Source organism: Nerophis ophidion, linkage group LG08 (genome assembly GCF_033978795.1).
Source record: "Nerophis ophidion isolate RoL-2023_Sa linkage group LG08, RoL_Noph_v1.0, whole genome shotgun sequence".
Classification (NCBI taxonomy): Eukaryota; Metazoa; Chordata; class Actinopteri; order Syngnathiformes; family Syngnathidae; genus Nerophis; species Nerophis ophidion.
The window spans coordinates 30,095,203-30,119,074 of NC_084618.1; the positions used below are offsets into that span (position 1 = coordinate 30,095,203).

The following is a 23,872-nucleotide window of genomic DNA, read 5'->3' on the forward strand; positions in this document are numbered from 1 at the left end:
AATGTAAACAAATAGGTGGATCTGTACAAATATGAACTGTAACCATACCTAGTGCACGAGCCTCATAGTCGATACTACAATGATTATGATTGTAGTATCGATGTAGATTTCAATATTTTTTATTATCACAAAATATGTTGTCTTTTTTATTTATAAACTCAGGAAATACTTCTCTGGAGACTGTAGAACTTTTATTTTGACACATGTTTAATCCTGTAACTACTTGTTATTGGATTCATATCCAAATGTATAGTATGAATCAAGACCTAGGTAAAGAACAAGTGATTATTACATTCCAACAGTGTAGATAGAACACGGTAAAACAGATACTCACAGTAAATGAGCAAGTAGATTAATAATCCATTTTCTACCGCTTCTCCCTCATAATTTTGACAAAATAATAGAATAAGAAATGACACAATATGCTACTGCATAGGTCAGGAGACAAGTCAAGAGCCTTTGTTTGCTTACTTACTACTAAAAGTCAAGTTGTCTAGAACAGTGGTTCTCAAATGGGGGTACGTGTACCCCTGGGGGTACTTGAAGGTCTGCCAAGGGGTACGTGAGATTTTTTTTAAATATTCTAAAAATAGCAACAATTCAAAAATCCTTTATAAATATATTTATTGAATAATAATTCAACAAAACATGAATGTAAGTTCATAAACTGTGAAAAGAAATGCAACAGTGCAATATTCAGTGTTGACAGCTAGATTTTTTTGTGGACATGTTCCATAAATATTGATGTTAAAAATTTATTTTTTTGTGAAGGAATGTTTAGAATTAATTTCATGAATCCAAATGGATCTCTATTACAATTCCCAAAGAGGGCACTTTAAGTTGATGATTACTTCTATGTGTAAAAATCTTTATTTATAGTTCAATCACTTGTTTATTTTTGAACAAGTTTTTAACGGTAGTTATTTTATATCTTTTTTTCCAAATAGTTCAAGAAAGACCACTACAAATGAGCAATATTTTGCACTGTTATACAATTTAATAAATCAGAAACTGATGACATTGTGCTGTTTTTTACTTCTTTCTCTATTTTTTTTTTCAAACAAAAATGCTTTCCCCCATTAGGGGGTACTTGAATTAAAAACATTTTCACAAGGGGTGCATCACTGAAAAAAGGTTGACAACCACTGGTCTAGAATGTTCACTATTTTATATCATGACAAAATTGTTCTTTGATTGCAAAAAGAAACATATGTTTAAAGTATCATGCCATTTTTTGTCAAAACAAAGCCAATGATGACTTTTTTTGTAGTCCCCTTTATTTTGAAAAGTATTGAAAAATGCTTAAATACAGGTTGGTACCAGTACCAAAATACTGGTATCGGGATAACACTATTGTAACATCAATAAAACTAGTGAGACTAATATAAAAATATTTAAAAATGTCAAATACATATTGAGAAAAATATTCTGCTAACACTCTTAAGAAGCCAGAACATTATTTGTTTCTTCTGCCAAGAAAATGTATTTATAGTGTCTGTTTATTTATTCGATTTATTTAAACAAATATATACTTGGTTTAAAGATTGTTTCTGTGTTCATAGGTATTTTTTAGCACATTCAACAATATCGTGGTAATATTGCTGGCGTGTCCCCGCTCAGGTTGAAGTCGGGAGCGTATCTCAGCACGGGATTCTTCACGATGATTCTTGCTATGGAAATGTGCGACAGCATCCGCGTGTATGGCATGATCAACACCGACTACTGCAGGTGAGTCCACAACGGTACACCTTTACATGCTGGTATAGTTACAAAAAGAGAAGCAATTTTTGTGGTGTCTGCAAATTCAGTGTTACGCCACTCTGCGGTAAACTTACTACGGTCTGTGTGGATTACTTTAAAGTATACTTTGAGATTTGAGTACTATGTCAAAATGATGGCGGTTTTAGAGTATATGAAGTGTTTTAGGAGCAAAGAAAGTTGTAACGTTCTGATGCAGGTGTTGTAGGTTAGGACCCCAGGGTGCAGAGACGGCAGGCGAAGTGCGGGCAAAAATGTATTGAGAAACAAAAATATTGCAACAGGAAAGTGCACAGGAAGTGTAGGGAATGGGGCTGGATGTTTATGGCAAAAATAATAATCGTGATTATTTTCATTGATATTGTAATTACGATTAATTACACAATTATTCATTAATTTGAAAACACAAGTATTTATTGTACCACCAAAACCCAACCTTAAATAAAGGGATATAAATTAGCAACAAATAATAGTTATAACCAAAAATTAGATAAAAAAACTGGGAAAAAAATCGGTTTTTACCTTGTAATTGTTTTTAGTTCCATTTTGTATCTTTTACTATAGACTGTGTGCTTTTTGTGTCAAATACAATTTTATAAAATGTTTTTTAATTTAATGCAAAATCTCTCACATTAATTGGTGCAATACATCTTTGGATAATTTTGACCAGTATTTTAGGTCAAAGCATGATATTTGTGTAAATGTATCAAAACCTGTATAAGTTCATTATGCTTGTGTCAGGTACTTTTCCGAAACCTTTCATTTGTTAGCGCAATCAGACCGGATGTGGCGCATTATTGTGTGCTGCTGTTCTCAGCTTGATGTGTGGAGGTGACTTGAGGCTGTTTAAAGAAAAAAAAGAGAGCGACTCCCAAGTTGCGACTGAGGAGCTGTTTGTAATGTTATCTTACATCGATGCTGTCGTTCCCAACAACACAAGTAGAAAAGATGTGTTGCGGGTGTATGATTGTTTGTATATTAATGTTACATCCATGATGTTGTTCACAACAGATGAGGTGTGGTGTGTATGTGATTGTTTGTACATTAAAGTTACATCCATGATGTCGTTACAACAACACAACAGATTAGATGTGTTGTGTGTATGATTGTTTGTACATTGATGTTGCATCCATGATGTCATTCACAATACCACAACAGATGAGATGTATTGTGTGTGCATGATTGTTTGTACATTGATATTACATCCATGATGTCGTTCACAACAACACAAGCAGACAAGATGTGTCTTGCATGGATTGTTCTTGTTAGCTTTAGTTTAGTAGTTTAATCGCTGTTTCAAGTGCCCGCGTCGACATTAAGGCGGGGGCGGCTGCATTTTCAGATTATTTTACACATTATTTTCTCAAACAAATGTTCCTTCTCCTCACAATGTCAACATTTCACCCACATTTATGTAAATTTCCTTGATATACTGCGATTAACAGCGGTTTTCGTCATATCGGCAAATTCTGTGACTCTGTCTGCTGTTGTATCAATGCTGAAATCATATGTTTAATTGTTTTGTTATTGATTAGCCATACTAGCCCTGTGTCAATTAAGAAGTGACGATAGGGAACAGGACAGAGTACAGGGCTGGCATAAAATGCATCCTGATTGTCATTCAGGGACAAGTGAGGGAGCCAGCGGTCAGTCAGACGTAGTGCCAAACAGAAAATGGAACAAACAAGTAGGAAGAAAAAAATAAAATACCAAAAATGATAATAATTGTCATGAGAGATCATGACAGGAAGTGCTTATAAGAGTGTGTGGAATTGATGTGGAGGCCTTATAAAGAAACATAATATCGATATAAATAAAATCAAAAGCATCCCTACTTTACGCAGATTCACCTACCACGGGAGGTAATAAATTAATAATACATTTGAAGCTAGTTCAATTGATTATTCAAATATGTGACGTAATGTATTAAATCAAGGGTCTTCAACAGGGAGTCCATAGAGGCACTGCAGAGAGGTCGGAAAATTTTTTGGTTGTTACTTTTTTGAACATATTTTTACATACACATTACTGCTGTCAAACAATTAGAATATGTAATCGCATTTTGTTCATAGTTAACCTATATTGTTCGCTATCAATTGCAGATAGATATAATTTTTCATCAATATTGTTGTACTCTTGACAGATAATTTTCAAGTTACAAAAACCATGACCGGACAATAAGTTTTGATGAAAGGTGTTTTTACACACACACACACACGTATGTATGTATGTATGTATGTATATATATGTATAGGGGACAGCGTGGCGCAATGGTAGAGTGGCCGTGTGCAACCCGAGGGTCCCTGGTTCAATCCCCACCTAGTATCAACCTCGCCACGTCCGTTGTGTCCTTGAGCAAGACACTTCACCCTTGTTCCTGATGGTTAGCGCCTTGCATGGCAGCTCCCTCCATCAGTGTGTGAATGGTTAAATGTGGAAGTAGTGTCAAAGCGCTTTGAGTACCTTGAAGGTAGAAAAGCGCTGTACAAGTACAACCCATTTATCATTTATTTATTTATATATATATATATATATATAATATATACACACAAACCCCGTTTTCATATGAGTTGGGAAATTGTGTTAGGTGTAAATATCAACAGAATAAAATTATTTGCAAATCTTTTTCAACCCATATTCAGTTGAATGTACTACAAAGACAAGATATTTGATGTTCAAACTCATAAACTTTATTTTTTTTTTTGCAAATAATAATTAACTTAGAATTTCATGGCTGCAACACGTGCCAAAGTAGTTGGTGAAAAGGTCATGTTTACCACTGTGTTACATCAGCTCTTCTTTTAACAACACTCAATAAACATTTGGGAACTGAGGAAACTAATTGTTGAAGCTTTGAAAGTGGAATTCTTTACCATTCTTGCTTGATGTAGAGCTTCAGTCGTTCAACAGTCCGGGGCCTCTGCCGTCGTATTTTACGCTTCATAATCCGCCACACATTTTCGATGGGAGACAGGTCTGGACTGCAGGCGGGCCAGGAAAGTACACGCACATTTTTACTACGAAACCACGCTGTTGTAACACGTGGCTTGGCATAGTTTTGCTGAAATAAGCAGGGGCGTCCATGATAACGTTGCTTGGATTACAACATATGTCGCTCCAAAACCTGTATGGACCATTCAGCATTAATGGTGCCTTCACAGATGTGTAAATTACTCATGCCTTGGGCACTAATGAACCCCCATACCATCACAGATGCTGGCTTTTGAACTTTGTGCCTATAACAATCCGGATGGTTATTTTCCTCTTTGTTGCGAAGGACACCACCTCCACAGTTTCCAAATATAATTTGAAATGTGGACTCGTCCGACCACAGAACACTTTTCCACTTTGCATCAGTCCGTCTTAGATTATCTCGGGCCCAGGGAAGCCGGCGGCGTTCCTTGGTGTTCAATATCAGACATACTTTATTAGTCCCCGAGGAGAAATTAAAAGTTTATGCACAATCCCATTCAAGATCAGACAAACATTACAGGGAGACAGAACAGGATAGCTGACGGGTCTGCCAACTGTCAGCCCCCCTTACAAAAAAGGTGAGATACACGTAAACAAGTGGGGGGGAATGGGAGAAAAAAATAAAAGATTAAAATAAAATAAAATCAAAAAATCTGTCTAAGCCTGCGCCCCTGGAGAGGGGGTCCAGACTGAGGCCAAGGGAAAAAAAACAACTCACAGCCATAATACACATCCCTCTTACATGTGTGTAAGAGGGAAACATCAAAGGACATTAAAGACATTAAAGTAGCATAGCTGATGTAACCAGACACTTCTACATAGGGCTAGAAATAAAAAGTAAAATAAACATATACACTGTGGTGGCCTCTGCGGTGTCTGCTGGGGTGTAGAGAGCATGGCCAGAGACCTGAGCAGACCCAACAAAGCAACCAAATGAGCCGACTCCACTCTCGGCCAGTGTCCAGTCCGAATGGATGAGCGAGGATACGTCCAAGAAGACTGAGATGTCCGATACCTGCTCATTCAGCCAAGACACTGTGAAGCTTGTCCGTCCTCGCGCTCAGTGCCAGCTCCGCAGTCCTGTTTCTTCATCCGCATCTCCTCCAGTCTCTCCGAACTGACTCTGGTGTGGCAGAGACGCAGCAACTGGTCTCCATGGCCAAAAGGCTCCCGGGTTACAAATCCAGATGTCCACAAAAAAGCACAATAGAAGTCACAAAAGTGCCACCCCTTGTCACACAGTCCCAAAGGGTCCCAGACCAAAAGGCAAAAAAAATAGAATATATAATAACACATGAAAACAAGAGGGAAACACAAAAGGATGAGACAAGAGTACAGAGCTCCTGCCAACAGCAGCGCCATCTTGTTAAAAAATGGGTTTTGCTTTGCATAGTAGAGCTTTAACTTTCACTTAAATGTAGCAAACAACTGTAGTTACCGACAGTGGTTTTATAAAGTGTTCCTGAGCCCACGTGGTGATATCCTTTACACACTGATGTTGTTTTTTGATGCACTACCACCTGTGGGATCAAAGGTCCGTAATATCATCGCTTACGTGCAGTGATTTCTCCAGATTCTCTGAACCTTTTGATGATTTTACGGACCGCAGATGGTAAAATCCCTAAATTCCTTGCAATGGCTCGTTGAGAAATGTTGTAAAACGGTTCGACAATTTGCTTACAAATTGGTGACCCTCGCCCCATCCTTGTTTGTGAATTACTTAGCATTTTATGGAAGCTGCTTTTATACCCAATCATGGCACCCACCTGTGCCCAAATAGCCTGCACACCTGTGGGATGTTCCAAAAGAGTGGTTGATGAGCATTCCTCAACTTTATCAGTATTTATTGCCACCTTTCCCAACTTCTTTGTCACGTGTTGCCGGCTTCAAATTCTAAAGTTAATGATTTGCAAAAAAAAAAAAAAAATGTTTATCAGTTTGAACATCAAATATGTTGTCTTTGTAGCATATTCAACTGAATATGGGTTGAAAATGATTTGCAAATCATTGTATTCCGTTTATATTTACATCTAACACATTTTCCCAACTCATATGGAAACGGGGTTTGTACTTTTGGGATGACAAATTGAAGAACATTCATTGAACGCAGATTGTGACTTCCTTGTTTTTTTGTTAAAAGACCAGATGGATAAAATGGAGTGATACAAAGAATGGTTTTGTAGATGAAAACATACAATGATTGAGGCGTCGAGCACATAAAGATGTCCAGGTAACTATTGAATATAACACACAATGGTGAGTAAGGGGAGTGCAGTTGGTGATGAATCTCAGTGCCCCGTGGTACACACTATCCAGCTTGCGGAGACAACCAGAAGTAGCATTCATGTACAACACATCTCCATAGTCAATAACAGGTAAAAAGGTTGTTTCCACCAATTTCTGTTTCACAGTAAAAGAAAAGCAAGACTTGTTTCTATAATAAAATCCCAGTAAAAGTTTCAGGGTTTTTTTTACAACATACTGACTGTGCTCCTTAAAACTCAAGTGGTTATCAATTAAAAATCCCAAATATTTAAAAGAAGATACTAACATAATTTGTTGCCCATTTCTTGTTCAAATGCTTTCACACAGTGCTAATCTTACAGTTTTTGATGTGGTAAAGAACATACACTTTGTTTTCTCTGCATTTAAAACCAGTTGAAGATAGCAAAGTTGTTCTTGTACTCTGTCAAATGCATATTGTAGATATTTAAAGGCCTCAGCAGGAGTTGGTGCAGTATTTGACAGTATCATCAGCATAGAAATGGAAAGTTGAGTTCGGAATATTCTGTCCAAGATTATTTATGTAAATAGTGAATAATAAGGGGCCCAACACAGAAACTTGAGGGACATCCTTTTTCACTTGCAGTACGTTTGAGGAGGAACCTTCTATCTGAACAGCCCCTTGTTCTACTTGTGAGGTAATTTGCAAACCATCCAACTGCTTGCTGAGAAAAAACAATAGCTGAAAGACGTTAGATCAAAATGACATGATCAATAGTATCAAATGCCTTTGAAAAGTCAATAAAGAGGCACAAACAGCACTGCTTCTTGTCAAGAGCTTCAGTTACATCAATTATAAACTTCATAGCAGCAGTAACAGTTCTGTAATTTTTGCAAAAATCGACTGAAATGGTGACAGAACGAAGTTTGCCTTCAAAAAGTCTTTTATCTGTTCACTGTTAAGGGATTCAAGCACTTTTGCCAGAACAGAGCGTTTAGAGATCGGTCTGTAATTATTTAAATTAATAGGGTCACCTCCTTTTAATAGGGGGACTACAAGGGCAGAATTCCAATCCAAGGGGATTTCATTTTAAATTCGAGTAAGGTTAAAAATGTGAGTCAGTGGTTCAGCTATAATTTCAGCTGCCAACTTTAAAAAGAGCGGCTCCAACTTGTCTGAGCCAGCTGGCTTTCTAGGTTTAAGTTGTTTTGGAGCCCTCATGACCTCTGTTGTGGTAAAGGGCGTAAAGTTAAAAACCTGGGTATTTTCATCACAGTTAGCGGAACTTCAGTAGAGTTGTCAGAATTGTAGAGAAAACCATAGGAAATAAAATGGTTATTAAAATAATTACCCATTTCTCTTCTGTCGCTTACTCTGACACCATCAACAAGTATACTAGGTGGGAGATTGACTGAATTACAACAGGCGGACAAAGATTTGATGGTTTTCCAAAACTTCTTTGGGTGTTTGAGGTTTTCAGTTGTGGTCAAATAAAATTCTGATTTGACTTTCCGAAGGAGAGCGGTACAGTAAATTGATTTCTTAATTGTCTAATATTCAACCAATCAGCTTCTAACCGTGACTTGTGTGCCCTGGCCCAAGCAGCATTACACTTGTTGCTGCTGACAGAAGCACATTGTATAAATGTTATATAATTTCAGAGTTGGTTATAAGAAATAAATACAATGTATAAATATTCAGTTCATATTTACATATAATGTAATTAAAAATGTATTTTATTTGGTAATTTCATGCAAGTATATGTTAACTTTATTTTTGTTACAAAACCCATTTAAATTAGACAGGAACATGTTTTTGTTTCCGGTTTTGTCACATTGTTGGGGGGACAATTAATATGTGACGGAATAAGGGAAGTAGCATGTGACAGCAAACATTTGATGGAAGAGGTTAATGGAGTCTCGGAAATAAACTTCATTCCCTCTGAGTTTGTGAGGCTAATGAGGTATGATTCTTTGTGATAATGCATGTGAAATCTATGTATTTTCTTTTATTTGATGTCAGCCTAATTGTAAGTTCTGTTTTTCTTATTCATTAGTTCTGACGGCATTTTTCTGCATTATTTTGGCATTATTTTGGAGGAGAAGAAGGGGTGGCTGAAATAAATGTCTGTTTAAGAAAAGCGAACCACTTGAGCCTTGATTAAGACCTCGGAGGGAGTAACAACACTCATGCAATACATCTGACAGGTCCGATGTAAACCAAGGATTGTCAAGTCTTTTAACCCTAAATTTTCTAAAAGGGGCAGGTTTGTTCCCTATACTCAAGAAGTTTTCGTGAAAATATTTCCAGGCCAGTTCAACATTATCAAAAAGAGCAATTCTATCCCAATTAAAAAGATGCAAGTCATGTAAAAAACCTTGCGTTTCAAATAATTTCATATTAAGTTCTTCAAAAAGACAAGGCTTGCTTTTAGGAATCCTTGTGTCACACACTACTGCAATCACACAATGATCACTCATATCATTGGGGAAAATACCAGATGCAAAAAATTTAAAGGGATTATTTGTTGGAATTAAGTCAATGAGTGTAGCTTTTTGAGGGCATTTAGGATTAGGTCTTGTAGGGGAGTTAATAGTGTTAAATTTAAACATTCACACTGTGCTTTCATATATTTGTATGTATTTGTATAATTATATGTATAGTGGGGCAAAAAAGTATTTAGTCAGCCACCGATCGTGTAAGTTCTCCCTCTTGAAATTATGACAGAGGTCTGTAACTTTCATCATAGGTACACTTCAACTGTGAGAGACAGAATGTGAAAAAAAAAATATCCAGGAATTCACATTGTAGGAATTTTAAAGAATTTGTAAATTATGATGGAAAATAAGTATTTGGTCAACCATTCAAAGCTCTCACTGATGGGAGGAAGTTTTGGCTCAAAATCTCATGATACATGGCCCCATTCATTCTTTCCTTAACACCGATCAACCGTCCTGTCCCCTTAGCAGAAAAACAGCCCAAAAGCATGATGTTTCCACCCCCATGCTTCACAGTACATATGGTGTTCTTGAGATGCAACTCAGTATTCTTCTTCCTCCAAACACGACGAGTTGAGTTTATACCAAAATGGATACATGGATGATACAGCAGAGGATTGGGAGAATGTCATGTGGTCAGATGAAACCAAAATAGAACTTTATTGTATAAACTCAACTCGTCGTGTTTGGAGGAAGAAGAATACTGAGTTGCATCCCAAGAACACCATAACTACTGTAAAGCATGGGGGTGGAAACATCATGCTTTGGGGCTGTTTTTCTGCTAAGGGGACAGGATGATTGATCCATGTTAAGGAAAGAATAAATGGGGCCATGTATCGTGAGATTTTGAGCCAAAACCTCCTTCCATCAGTGAGAGTTTTGATTGGTTGACCAAATACTTATTTTCCACCATAATTTACATATAAATTCTTTAACATTACTACAATGTGAATTCTTGGATTTTTTTTCCACATTCTGTCTTTCACAGTTGAAGTGTACCTATGATGAAAATTACAGACCTCTGTCATCATTTTAAGTGGGAGAACTTGCACAATCGGTGGCTGACTAAATACTTTTTTGCCCCACTGTAAAAACAAATGGGCAATTGTGTAATAAAAGTTTGAGGCAGACCCTTATTTGACACCCCGCTCTAGCGTTTACTTTCCCATGTAACCTTTGCCCTCTGCCCTTCTTCCCCCTCCCTTGACAGTGGAACCAATCACAGCGGGGCCTCCTACCATTACTACGAGCGGGGCAAGATGGACGAATGCCGCATGTACAGAATGAACGAGCGGACGCAGCACGGCGGACACCGCTTCATCACGGAGAAAGCCATTTACGCCAAGTGGGCTTCGAGTCACAAGATGGAGTTTCAACATCCTTCTTGGAATATTTCCAATTTAAAACTATCCTGACTCGCTTCGGTGGATTTCTAGCAGGAAGTTGTCATAAAAGCACCACCCTGACGATCACTTAAATTACAGAAAGCTGAAATGTGCACAAATTTTTTTTTTAAGAGATGTGCATTTCTTAACTACTATTTTGCACAATTTACTGCTGCTTTTTTCCTAAATATTAATTTTCTTAGACTTAGCTGAGATAGACACCAGCGCCCCTAGCGACCCCAAAGAGAATAAGTGGTAGAAAATGGATGGATGGATGGATGGATGGACTTTAAAGTGCAACAGGGTGTGGACTTTAATGCCATGATGGGTATTGTTGTAATGTTATATGAGCATTTCATAGGAATACAGTCTAGTATCTGTCTCACGAGATCAAATACTCAAGTTATTTTTTTGAGCCTAAAAAGACACCAATTTTACTGAAGTGTAAAACCAGTCCGATGGAAGCGTTATAAAGAAATATTGAAGGATAAGGAGGCTAAGGAAGTCAAAAAATAAGAATAATTTAGCATAGATCAGGGTTAGCTTTGATACATTTTCAACTTTAAAGATGCAAAAAGCAATCCAATGTAGGTCAATACATGCTTTGATTTATAGCTGACACAGCAAATTAGTGTAATGTCTAATTAGGGCTGTCAAATATATTTAATCGCGATTAATGAAATTTACTATAGGAATTAATCGGGGATATCATTTTTTTTATCTTTCAAAAGTGTGCCTTAGATCAGTGGTTCTTAACTGTTTGGACCCGGGAACCCACTGAATGAGTAATCCTAATCTTGATTTTAATCATATATTATTATATTATATCTAACCAACTTACTTCTCAGTTTTGTCAAATGATATGAAGCTATGTGGTAATTACCTAAATTATTATCAAGACTTAAGTCAGGCTGATTACAAAATAAATACTAATCAAACATACAGCCCTCTTAAAACGGATGAAAAATACAATCACGCAGTGCTGAAATGAATACATTCCAACTAAATTGGTAATGAATAATAACACGTTTCATAATTAAACTCTTAATACAATTAAAGTGCAAATGAAAAAACAGCTTTAGCACTTCAGTCATATTTTTTGCACTTAAGAAACTTCTGTCTGACTTTAGCGCTGGACTTCTTCTGTTTGTTTGATATTGTCATTACTGCCACAAGTGGTGGAAAAATGTATTACAACTGAGTACCGCATATTGTGAAGTGAATTGTGAATTATATTTATATAGCGCTTTTCTCAAGTGACTCAAAGCGCTTTACATAGTGACACCCAATATCTAAGTTACATTTAAACCAGTGTGGGTGGCACTGGGAGCAGGTGGGTAAAGTGTCTTGCCCAAGGACACAACGGCAGTGACTAGGATGGCACAAGCGGGAATCGAACCTGCAACCCTCAAGTTGCTGACACGGCCACTCTACCAACTGAGCTATGCCGCCCCGCTGAGAAACATATCACGGCCCAAAAATGGACCCTGGCCTTATGGTTAAGAAACTCTGCACTAGGTCATTATTAAGTTTCTAATACCATCAACATGGCATTGGACACTTTGTATTCTGCAAACGTTAGTTCAATAAACATGCTATTTTAAACCGCACATTACAAAATAGAAACTAACACTCTCTCACACACACACACACACACACACACACACGTACTCTCTCACTATTTAAAAAAACTGTTTTGGGAGGCCACTCTTTTTTTCTTTGTCTATTTTTCTGCTCTGCATTTGTCACTGTTCGTTGCTGCGCCGCAGGTGCGTTTTCCCGCATTTACGGTGTGGGGACACAAAAAATTGGGCCGCTATAGGAAATGACCGTTTACTCCCTATTGGGATTGAAAGTGTGGCGTAAAAAAACATTGTTTGAATTGTGGGTCTTGCTTGACTCTGAGTAGCTTATGGCTGAATACAACACTCCGTGCTTAAAGTTTGTTTTTTTCTTTAGCAAGTTATAAAAAAGTCGCAAACGTGGGCATCACTTACAATCGCTTCAGGAAAAAAAGAGTTTTGCCGAGGTTTTTCCTGGTTTCTTGCGTGAAAACAAAGCCGTAGGAAGTTGGATTATGAAGCTAAAAAAAGAGACTGAATAGCCGCCGTGAGACAATCGAACATGACTTTTAACGCCGTCACCTGGTGCATGTTGGTGTGTTTATGGCTTGTTCACACTGGTAAGTTTGAATCAAATTATGTTTTATTATGTTGCACACGTCGCATTTGGTAAGATGTTAGTGTTAGAAAGCTAAGCTAAGCTTGCTGCGGGTTACAAACAACGTACATTATTTGGGAAAAGTACCCCTAAACTTTAAAATATATTTCCCACATCAATGCAGTGTGTTTCAATTTTGAAACAGATTTTTCCAGAAGACACCACACAGTGACAAGTTTACCTTTGAAAGACGACGTATAAAATGATGTGGTTTTACGCAAACCCAAAGTTGGTTTGTCTGTGAGCCTTTAGAGCAGGGGTCACCAACGGGGTGCCCGCAGGCACCAGGTAGCCCGTAAGGACCAGATGAGTAGCCCGCTGGCTCGTTCTAAAAATAGCTCAAATAGCAGCACTTACCAGTAAGCTGCCTCTATTTTTTAAATTGTATTTATTTACTAGCAAGCTGGACTCGCTTTGCTCGACATTTTTAATTCCAAGAGAGACAAAACTCAAATAGAATTTGAAAATCCAAGAAAATACTTTAAAGACTTGGTCTTCACTTGTTTAAATAAATTCATTTATTTTTTTACTTTGCTTCTTATAACTTTCAGAAAGACATTTTCAGAGAAGAAATACAACCTTAAAAATGATTTTAGGTTTTTTAAACACATATACCTTCTTACCTTTTAAATTCCTTCCTCTTCTTTCCTGACAATTTAAATCAATGTTCAAGTAAATTAATTTTTTTATTGTAAAGAATAATAAATACATTTTAATTTAATTCGTCATTTTAGCTTCCATTTTTTCGTCGAAGAATATTTGTGAAATATTTCTTCAAACTTATGATTAAAATTCAAAAAAATATCCTGAAAAATCTAGAAAATCTGTAGAATGAAATGTAAATCTTATTTCAAAGTCTTTTGAATTTCTTTTAACATTTTTGTTCTGGTAAATCTAGAAGAAATTATGATTTGTCTCTGTTAGATATATAGCTTGGTCCAATTTGTTATATATTCTGACAAAGTGCAGATTGGATTTTAACCTATTTAAAACATGTCATCAAAATTCTAAAATTAATCTTAATCAGGAAAAATTACTAATGATGTTCCATATATTCTTTTTTAATTTTTTTCAAAAAGATTCGAATTAGCTGGTTTTTCTCTTCTTTTTTTCGGTTGAATTTTGAATTTTAAAGAGTCGAAATTGAAGATAAACTATGTTTCAAATTTTAATCTTAATTTTTTTTCCTGTTTTCTCCTCCTTTAAACCGTTCAATTAAGTGTTTTTTTTTCATCATTTATTCTCTACAAAAAACCTTCCGTAAAAGGAAAAAAAATGTACGACGGAATGACAGACAGAAATACCCATTTTTTTAAATATATACCTGTATATAGATTTATTTATTTAAGGGTAAATTGAGCAAATTGGCTATTTCCGGCAATTTATTTAAGTGTGTATCAAACCGGTAGCCCTTCGCATTAATCAGTACCCAAGAAGTAGCTCTTGGTTTCAAAAAGGTTGGTGACCCCTGCTTTAGAGACTAGGGCTGTACAAAAACTGACTGGGTTGACAATTGAGATACAGGACATGTTCGGCAACTTGCTCATGTCTTGATCACTTCCACCAATTGTACTTATTTTTTAAGACGGCGAGCCTTTGGAACAGGATGCAGTTTGTTTTGTACAGTCCCTTGAGTTTTGACATTCGCACGATCTATTTTAATCCAGTTTGTTGCTCTGTCTCACAATGCCGCTGGTTGAGTACAGCCATGTAAACAAACACTTTGTCCAGGCGCCACAATGCATTGGGAGCCTTATTATCATGTTAACTTTGACAGCCCTATTAATATATGTACATTATTTTTCTAAATATGTCATGGGCCAATTAAAAGAAACAAGCTGCATGTACCGCCATGCCTACTTTGCTTATTGTTTACATTAAACACGTTGCAAAAAGCTTGTTTTGTGGCCCTAAAGACTATCTAAGTATTTGTACAACTACACTCTACGTTCTATTATATTTTGAACAGAATTTAGAAAAAAAGGCTAGGTAGAGGGTCATTTTTGGTCATATTTAATACAATAAGGCAGGGGTGTCAAACTCAAATACAGAGTGGGCCAAAATTTAAAACTGAACAAAGCCGCGGGCCGAGGTTGAACAAATTAATCTTTTAATAGGGACCCAAACAAGTTTTTCATTGTATATTGAACAAGCAAGGCTTATATAACTTTATAGTGACATGCAAAATTGAGTTTAAAATAATAATTAAAAAATATCAATGGCATATCAAATCAAATTTAAATGAAAATTGAATGCCTCTTTTAAATTTGTAGCCTTCTGAGGTAAACATTAACATTACCTTTTTCCAGAGGCCATTACATTTGAAAATAAAATGATGAATGAATTAACCATTCAGGCCTTTTTACTGCTCAGTTAATGTCGGGGCTCAGGTGGGTGGGATTAGGGGGGCGGGATTTGTTGGTAGCGGGGAGGTGGTGGTGTATATTGTAGCGGTCCGGAAAAGTTAGTGCTGCAAGGGGGTTCAGGTATTTGTTCTACTGTGTTTATATTGTGTTACGGTGCAGATGTTCTCCCGAAATATGTTGGTCATTCTTGTTTGGTGTGGGTTCACAGTGTGGCGCATATTTGTAACAGTGTTGAAGTTGTTTATATGGCAACCCTCAGTGTGACCTGTATGCTGTCGATCAAGTATGCCTTGCATTTACTTACATGTGTGTAGAAGCCACATATATTACGTGACTGGACCGGCACGCTGTTTGTGAGGAGGAAAAACAGACTTGACGACAGGTGGTAGGGGACGCTAAAGGCAGTGCCTTTAAGGCACACCCCCAATATTGTTGTTCGGGTGGAATTCGGGAGAATGGTTGGACCGGGAGAATTTCGCGAGGGGCACTGAAATTCGAGAGTCTCCCGGGAAAATCGGTGAATGCGGCGTTACAGCGGCACCGCTGTATGACACCGGCACTTACAGATATTGCCTCAAGGGCCAAATGAAATTACCAGGTGGGCCAAATTTGGCCCGCGGGCTAGAGTTTGACACCTATGCAATAAGGTGTTCGGATTATGTGCTGTTTGTCGTACGAGCTGTGCTGGGTTGGGTTTGGGCTGAGGAGGTCAGGACACGGTAAAAGAAATGTTTTAGCATGAAAAAGAAAAAAATCAAATCCCATCTGAACTATAAACAAAATAAACAGATAAATGTTTCTGTTTAATTTTGCAAAGCAACTGTGAGTAGTAGGTGACTGAAAGCGGCCACAACAGAGAAAACAATGTTTTATTACGTCTCTAGTCTATCACCTTATTGAGCAAAACTGTTTGTCGGCCGTAACCACAACACACACATAGCAACACTGGTCATTGTCTGCCGTATAAACCAGGCTTAAACCAACTCTTTGTCATCTGTCGTACTGTATCGACAGCAACCGTTCTCTCGCTCTCATTTGCACCAACGCACGCACTCCCCGCATTTCGCCAGTGATGCATTTACAGCCATCCAAAAAGTCTGATAACGCCAACACCAGACAATGTTTCAATTCCAGATTGTTACAGTATGAATCCCCAAACAGAAGTGCTTTTTCTCCTGTCATTTAATAAGAATGTTACTTTGTCGTATGAATATTAATCATGGAATGCTGTTACTAGTGAAGTGAATTAATTAACTCGTATTATGTTTTGAACATGGTGAATGTTTATAATCATCTGGCAGAAAGCAAACCACCAGTTTTAAATGGTAGGTATTTTAGTTTGGGCACATTAGTACTGACATTTGTGTGTGGATTGGATTAGTTTTCACGGAAGAATGGTGTGCAAAGGTCTATCCGTCAGAAGACACTCAATGTCAGAATCTAAGATACGACCTTCATCTGTTCATCTTCACTTACATACAAACATATCCTTTAATGGTCAGGGTGGGCTGTCCTGATTTAGCACACGCCCAGAGACAAGAAGGAGGAATATAACAGTGATGGATGGTTTGGCTTCTCCAAGTTAGGAATGCTTCATTTTTGACCTGACCTCCTCCAGGAACTGCAGTCCTGTATAGTGACACTCACTTGTAATAAAGCAACTTTTGGTTCAGTAAAGCAGTGTTTTTCAAACTTTTTTGAGCCAAGGCACATTTTTTTTGCATTGAAAAAATCCGGAGGCCCGCCACCAGCAGAAATCATTAAAAAACTAAACTCAGTTAACAGTAATAAAAGTCGTCGCAATTGTTGGATATGACTTTAAAACCATAATCAACCATGCATCATTATAGCTCTTGTCTCAAAGTCTTGTCTCAAAAACTAAACTCAGTTAACCGTAAAAAGTTGTTGCAATTGTTGCATATGACTTTAAACACCTACTGAAACCCACTACTACCCACCACGCAGTCTGATAGTTTATATATCAATGAGGAAATCTTAACATTGCAACACATGCCAATACGGCCGGTTTAGTTGACTAAATTGCAATTTTAAATTTTGCGCGGAAGTATCATGCTAAAACATCGCGGTATGACGACGCGTGCGCGTGATGTCACGCATTGTAGAGGACATTTTGATCAAGCACCGTTCACAACTATTAGTCTCTTTTCATCGCATAATTCTACAGTATTCTGGACATCTGTGTTGCTGAATCTTTTGCAATTTGTTCAATGAATAATGGAGACGTCAAAGAAGAAAGCTGTTGGTGGGAAGCGGTGTATCGCGGCCGCCTTTAACAACACAAACAACCGGCGTTTCATTGTTTACATTCCCGAAAGATGAAGGAGAAGCTTTACTATGGAACAGTTTAGTTGACTAAAACGCAATTTTAAATTTTGCGCGGAAGTATCAGGCTAAAACGTCGCGGTATGATGACGCATGCGTGTGATGTCACGCATTGTAGAGGACATTTGGTTCCAGCACCATTCACAGCTATAAGTCTCTTTTCATCGCATAATTCCACAGTATTCTGGACAACTGTGTTGCTGAATCTTTTGCAATTTGTTCAATGAATAATGGCGACGTCAAAGAAGAAAGCTGTTGGTGGGAAGGGGTGTATCTCGGCCGCCTTTAACAACACAAACACAGCCGGCGTTTCATTGTTTACATTCCCGAAAGATGAAGGAGAAGCTTTACTAGAACAGAGATGTCAAGCGAACACGGTTGGATTAGACCACACAAACAAAGTACAGTGTATTATGCAGCGATCATTTCAAAAGATCGTGTTTCGAAGAGGGTCCCTTGCGAAGGGCAGAGATGGGCATCGCTACCACCCGTCAACTGGTGCTGAAGAAAGGTGCGGGGCCGACCTTCAGGTTGTACAGGTACGACCATATAATCTCACTAAACCCTGGTAACACAATAAGCAGGTAAGGGATTTTCCAGAATTACCCTAGTAAATGTGTCTAATAACATCTGAATCGCTCCCACTGTATAGTCTTTTTTTTTTTTTCCTTGTAGTCCTTCACTCTCACTTTCCTCATCCACAAATCTTTCATCTTCGCTTTCTCGCTCCGAATCGCTCTCGCTGCTGGTGGCCATGATTTTAAACAATGTTCAGATGTGAGGAGCTCCACAACCTGTGACGTCACACGCATATCATCTGCTACAGGCAAGGCATTTTTATTTGAGACCAAAAGTTGCAAACTTTATTGTCGTCGTTCTCTACTAAATCCTTTCAGCAAAAATATGGCAATATCCCGAAATGATCAACTATGACACATAGAATGGACCTGCTATCCCCGTTTAAATAAGAAAATCTCATTTCATAACCAAGCATGCATCAGTATAGCTCTTGTCTCAAAGTAAATGTACTGTCAAGACCTGTCACATCACGCCATGACTTATTTTGAGTTTTTTGCTGTTTTCCTGTGTGTGTAGTGATTTAGTTCTTGTTTTGCACTCCTATTTTGGTGACTTTTTCCCTTTTTTTGGTATTTTCCTGTAGCAGATACAGGTCTTCCTTTGAGTGATATTTCCCCCATCTACTTTGTTTTGGCAATCAAGAATATTTCCGTTGTTTTTATCCTTCTTTGTGGGGACATTGGATTTTCATGTCATGTTCGGTTGTACATTGTGGACGCCGTCTTTGCTCCACAGTAAGTCTTTGCTGTCGTCCAGCATTCTTTTTTTATTTACTTTGTAGCCAGTTCAGTTTTAGTTTTGTTCTGCTTAACCTTCAATGCCTTTTCTTAGGGGGACTCACCGTTTGTTTATTTTTGGTTTAAGCATTAGACAATTTTTTACCTGCACGCTGCCTTCCACCGTTTCCGACATCTACAAAGCAATTAGCTACCGGCTGCCACCTACTGATATGGAAAAGTATTACACGGTTACTCTGCCGAGCTCTAGAGAGCACAGACAACAACAACAACACATAATTTGCAGACTATAATTACTGGTTTGCAAAAACCCAAAAAAGTGAAATTAGATAATCTCCCGCTGTACACGGACTGTATATTAATGTGTGCCGCGGCACAGTGGTAAAACACTGCAGTAAAGAGTCTCTGACTAATCTTCTGATCCGGCCGCACTGCTGTGTCATACTTCTGCCCGGGCGAGGATGACAAAACCAGAAATACACATCACTAGATTACAGGAATGCTAATAAAAATGTAAATTAAGCAGAACTAAATGTGATCACTGAAAGGGGTACAAATTATTTTCAAAGCTGTACCCTCACCTACACATAAAACACTATAGCACACAGCAAGATTGTATGTGTTCATTTCAGAGGGCCAAATCATTTATATTAGAAAAAAAATTCATGAAAAAGACTGCTGGTCTTTGATTATTATTATTTTGACTGCTTAGTGTGTATTACCAATGTTTGTCCTGGTTCCACTAAATGAATACAGAGTAGAAAATAGATGAGGCTATTTGTTTTCTCATTTTGTATGCAAGCGAAGATTTCCTGTTTGTCAGCAATGTCGCCAATACAACAATTTTTGGATGTATTTAATGTACAAAACCCAAAACCAGTGAAGTTGGCACGTTGTGTAAATTGTAAATAAAAACATAATATAATGACTTGCAAATCCTTTTCAACCTACATTTGATTGAATAGACTGCAAAGACAAGATACCAAAGTTCAAACTGGTAAACTTTATTTTTTGCAAATATTAGCTCATCTGGAATTTGATGCCTGCAGCATGTTTCAAAAAAGACGGCACAAGTGGCAAAAAAGAATGAGAAAGTTGAAGAATGCTCATCAAACACTTATTTGGAAAATCCCACAGCTGAACAGGCTAATTGGGAACAGGTGGGAGACATGATTGGGTATAAAAGCTGCTTCCATGAAATGCACAGTCATTCACAAACAAGGATGGGGCGAGGGTTCCCACTTTGTGAGTAAGTGGAATGCGTGAGCAAATTGTCGAACAGTTTGAGAACAACATTTTTCAACCAGCTATTCCAAGGAATTTAGGGATTTCAACATCTACGATCCGCAATAACATCAGAAAGTTCAGAGAAACTGGAGAAATCACTGCACGTAAGTGGCACGGCCGAAAACCAACATTGAATGCTCGTGACCTTCGATTCCTCAGACGGTACTGCTACAAAAATTAAAATCAGTGTGTAAAGGATATCACCACATGGGCTCAGGAACACTTCAGACAACCATTGTCAGTAACTAAAGTTGGTCGATACATCTGTAAGTGCAAGTTAAAACTCTATTATTCAAAGCAAAAACCATTCATTAACAACACCCAGAAACGCTTCGCTGGGCCTGAGCTCATCTAATATGGACTGATGCTAAGTGGAAAATTACTCTGTGGTCTTCTCAGTTCCCAAATGTGTTGATAAAAAGGAAAGGCCATGTAACACAGTGGTAAAAATGCCCCCGTGCCAACATTTTTGCAAGTGTTGCTGCTTGTATCAGAATCAGACATACTCTATTAATCCCCTAGGGGAAATTTTTATTTTCAGCACATTTCCATTCAAGGTCAGACAAACATTACAGGGAGACAGAACAGGATCGCTGACGGGTCTGCCAACTTCCGGCGCCCCTTACAAAAATGGTGAGATGCAGGTAAACAAGTGGGTGGGAATGGGAGAAAAAAATAAAAGATTTAAATAAAATAAAATAAAATAAATGGTCTAAGCCTGGGCCCCTGGAGAGGGGGTCCAGACTGAGGACAAGGAAAAAAAAAAACTCATAGCCATAATACACATCCCTCTTACATGTGTGTAAGAGGGAAACATCAAACAACACAAAGCACATTAAAGACATTAAAGTAGCGGCGCTGATGCAACCAGACACTTCTACATACAGCTATGAATAAAAAGTAAAAGAAACATATACACTGTGGTGGCCTCTGCGGTGTTCTAAGTTAATGATTATTTGCAAAAAGTATACTTTACCAGTTTGAACATTAAATAACTTGTCTTTGCGGTCTATTCAATTGAATATAAGTTCAAAAGGATTTGCAAATCATTGTATTCTGTTTTTATTTACCATTTACACAACATGCCAACTTCACTGATTTTGGGTTTTGTATTTAATTTAGATGTGACATTCTTATTCTTGAAAAATTGGACTCTTAAAAACATCAACCTCATACTGAGAGGCGCTGTAGTACGCTTGGACGCCACACACTCTTGAGTCAGTATGAATCGGGATGGCGTACGTGAGCTCGAAGGCGCTGGTTGCCACTTCCTATCTTTTTCCATGGGAGAAGCCAGCGGCATTTTTTTTTTTTTTTTGGGTAACTTTACTAACCTACTCAGTGTCCTAGTGGTTAGAGCAGGGGTCACCAACCTTTTTGAAACCAAAAGCTACTTCTTGGGTACTGATTAATGCGAAGGGCTACCAGTTTGATACACACTTAAATAAATTGCCAGAAATAGCCAATTTGCTCAATTTACCTTTAATATATATATATATATATATATATATATATATATATATATATATATATAAATAAATATATATATATATATATATATATATATATAAATAAATATATATATATATATATATATATATATATATATATATATAAATATATATATATATATATATATATATATATATATATATAAATGGGTATTTCTGTCTGTCATTCCGCCGTACATTTTTTTTCTTTTACGGAAGGTTTTTTGTAGAGAATAAATGATGAAAAAAAACACTTAATTGAACGGTTTAAAAGAGGAGAAAACACGAAAAAAAAGAAAATTAAATTTTGAAATATAGTTTATCTTCAATTTGGACTCTTTGAAATTCAAAATTCAACCGAAAAAAATTAAGACAAAATTAAAAAAAGAATTTATGGAACATCATTAGTAATTTTTCCTGATTAAGATTAATTTTAGAATTGTCCAGGGTGTACACCGCCTTCCGCCCAAATGCAGCTGAGATAGGTTCCAGCACCCCCCACGACCCCGAAAGGGACAAGCGGTAGAAAAATGGATGGATGGATGGGTAAGTGTTATGATGAAGGAAACACATGATGTAAGGGTCTATATTAGCTATAATATACAAGCTTCACAGTGTCTTGGCTGGATGAGCAGGTATCTGACACCTTAGTCCCCTTTGGACATATCCTCGCTCATCCATATACAGACACATATACATATATACATATATACATATATATATATATATATATATATATACATATATACATATATACATATATACATATATATATATATATATATATATATATATATATATATATATATATATATATATATATATATATAAGTAATTTATTGATCCCTGGGGAAATTCAGCACAACAGTTCGCTCACAATAAACAATGATAACAATAAATATAATATATGTAACATGTTATATGTATATAATATAAATATCTTCTACATTTAAGTGCAGTCAAGGAACATATGCATTTTATATATATATACATACATACGTACATACATACATACATACATACATACATACATACATACATATATATATATATATATATATATATATATATATATATATATATGGCAGCACGGTGGTAAGGGGGGTTGGTGCGTCTGCCTCACAATACGAAGGTCCTGAGTAGTCCTGGGTTCAATCGGGATCTTTCTGTGTTCTTTGCATGTTCTCCCCGTGACTGCGTGGGTTCCATCCGGGGACATCCGGCTTCTTCCCACCTCCAAAGACATGCACCTAGGGATAGGTTGATTGGCAACACTAAATTGGCCCTAGAGTGTGAACGTTGTATGTCTATCTTTGTTGGCCCTGCGATGAAGTGGCGACTTGTCCAGGGTGTACACCATCTTCAGACCGATTGTAGCTGAAATAGGCTCCACAACCTATATATATATATATATATATATATATATATATATATATATATATATATGTGTGTGTGTGTGTGTGTATGTAGTTAATTTACATGCAGTCGGCTTTTGACTTTCAACCAAATTTTTTTTTAGCCCAATGCGGGCTAAAAGTTTGGACACCCCTGGGTTAGGGTAAAATAGCTTGTTCTGTCAAGATAAATTTCGTGATGGATCAAAGTCTAGTTAAGATTACTGCAATACTTTTTTTGTCATTGACCACACGAGTTAACCCATTAATTTTGAAAGCCCTATAAGAAATATTTGATACTACTACCAAGATGGAGGATTGCTCAACAAGGATAAGCTCCAAAACATCTCAAAACTAGACTTTCGGACAAAACGGATGGTAATCACTTTTAGAAAACAAAGCAATTGTCACAAACTCACATCGCTGCGGGAGTTGTGGCTCAAAAGATGCGGAGACGGGAGGCGACGTGCAGGCAAGAATGTCTTTAAGTCTCAAAACAGGTAGATAGTGCAGCAGGGAAGTGCACAAGAAAAACAATGTAAACATAAATAGCAACACCATAGGTGGTGAACCAATCAATGCAATAATCCTGCCCTGTCTGGAGGGCAGGGCTGGTAT

General features: G+C 37.3%; 1 protein-coding gene across 3 annotated transcripts in view; it reads left to right on the forward strand.

Annotated features, from left to right (window-relative positions):
• The window catches only part of st6galnac4 (ST6 (alpha-N-acetyl-neuraminyl-2,3-beta-galactosyl-1,3)-N-acetylgalactosaminide alpha-2,6-sialyltransferase 4), a 31,609-nt gene extending 14,508 nt beyond the window's left edge, over positions 1-17,101 (forward strand). For all 3 annotated transcript variants that reach the window (XM_061908257.1, XM_061908258.1, XM_061908256.1), the window contains 2 exons: positions 1,621-1,728; positions 10,664-17,101. In XM_061908257.1, the coding sequence (XP_061764241.1) occupies positions 1,621-1,728; positions 10,664-10,868 (313 nt within the window). In that variant the 3' untranslated portion in view covers positions 10,869-17,101. The remainder of the gene's footprint in view (positions 1-1,620; positions 1,729-10,663) is intronic.
• The last annotated feature ends 6,771 nt before the right edge of the window (positions 17,102-23,872 follow it).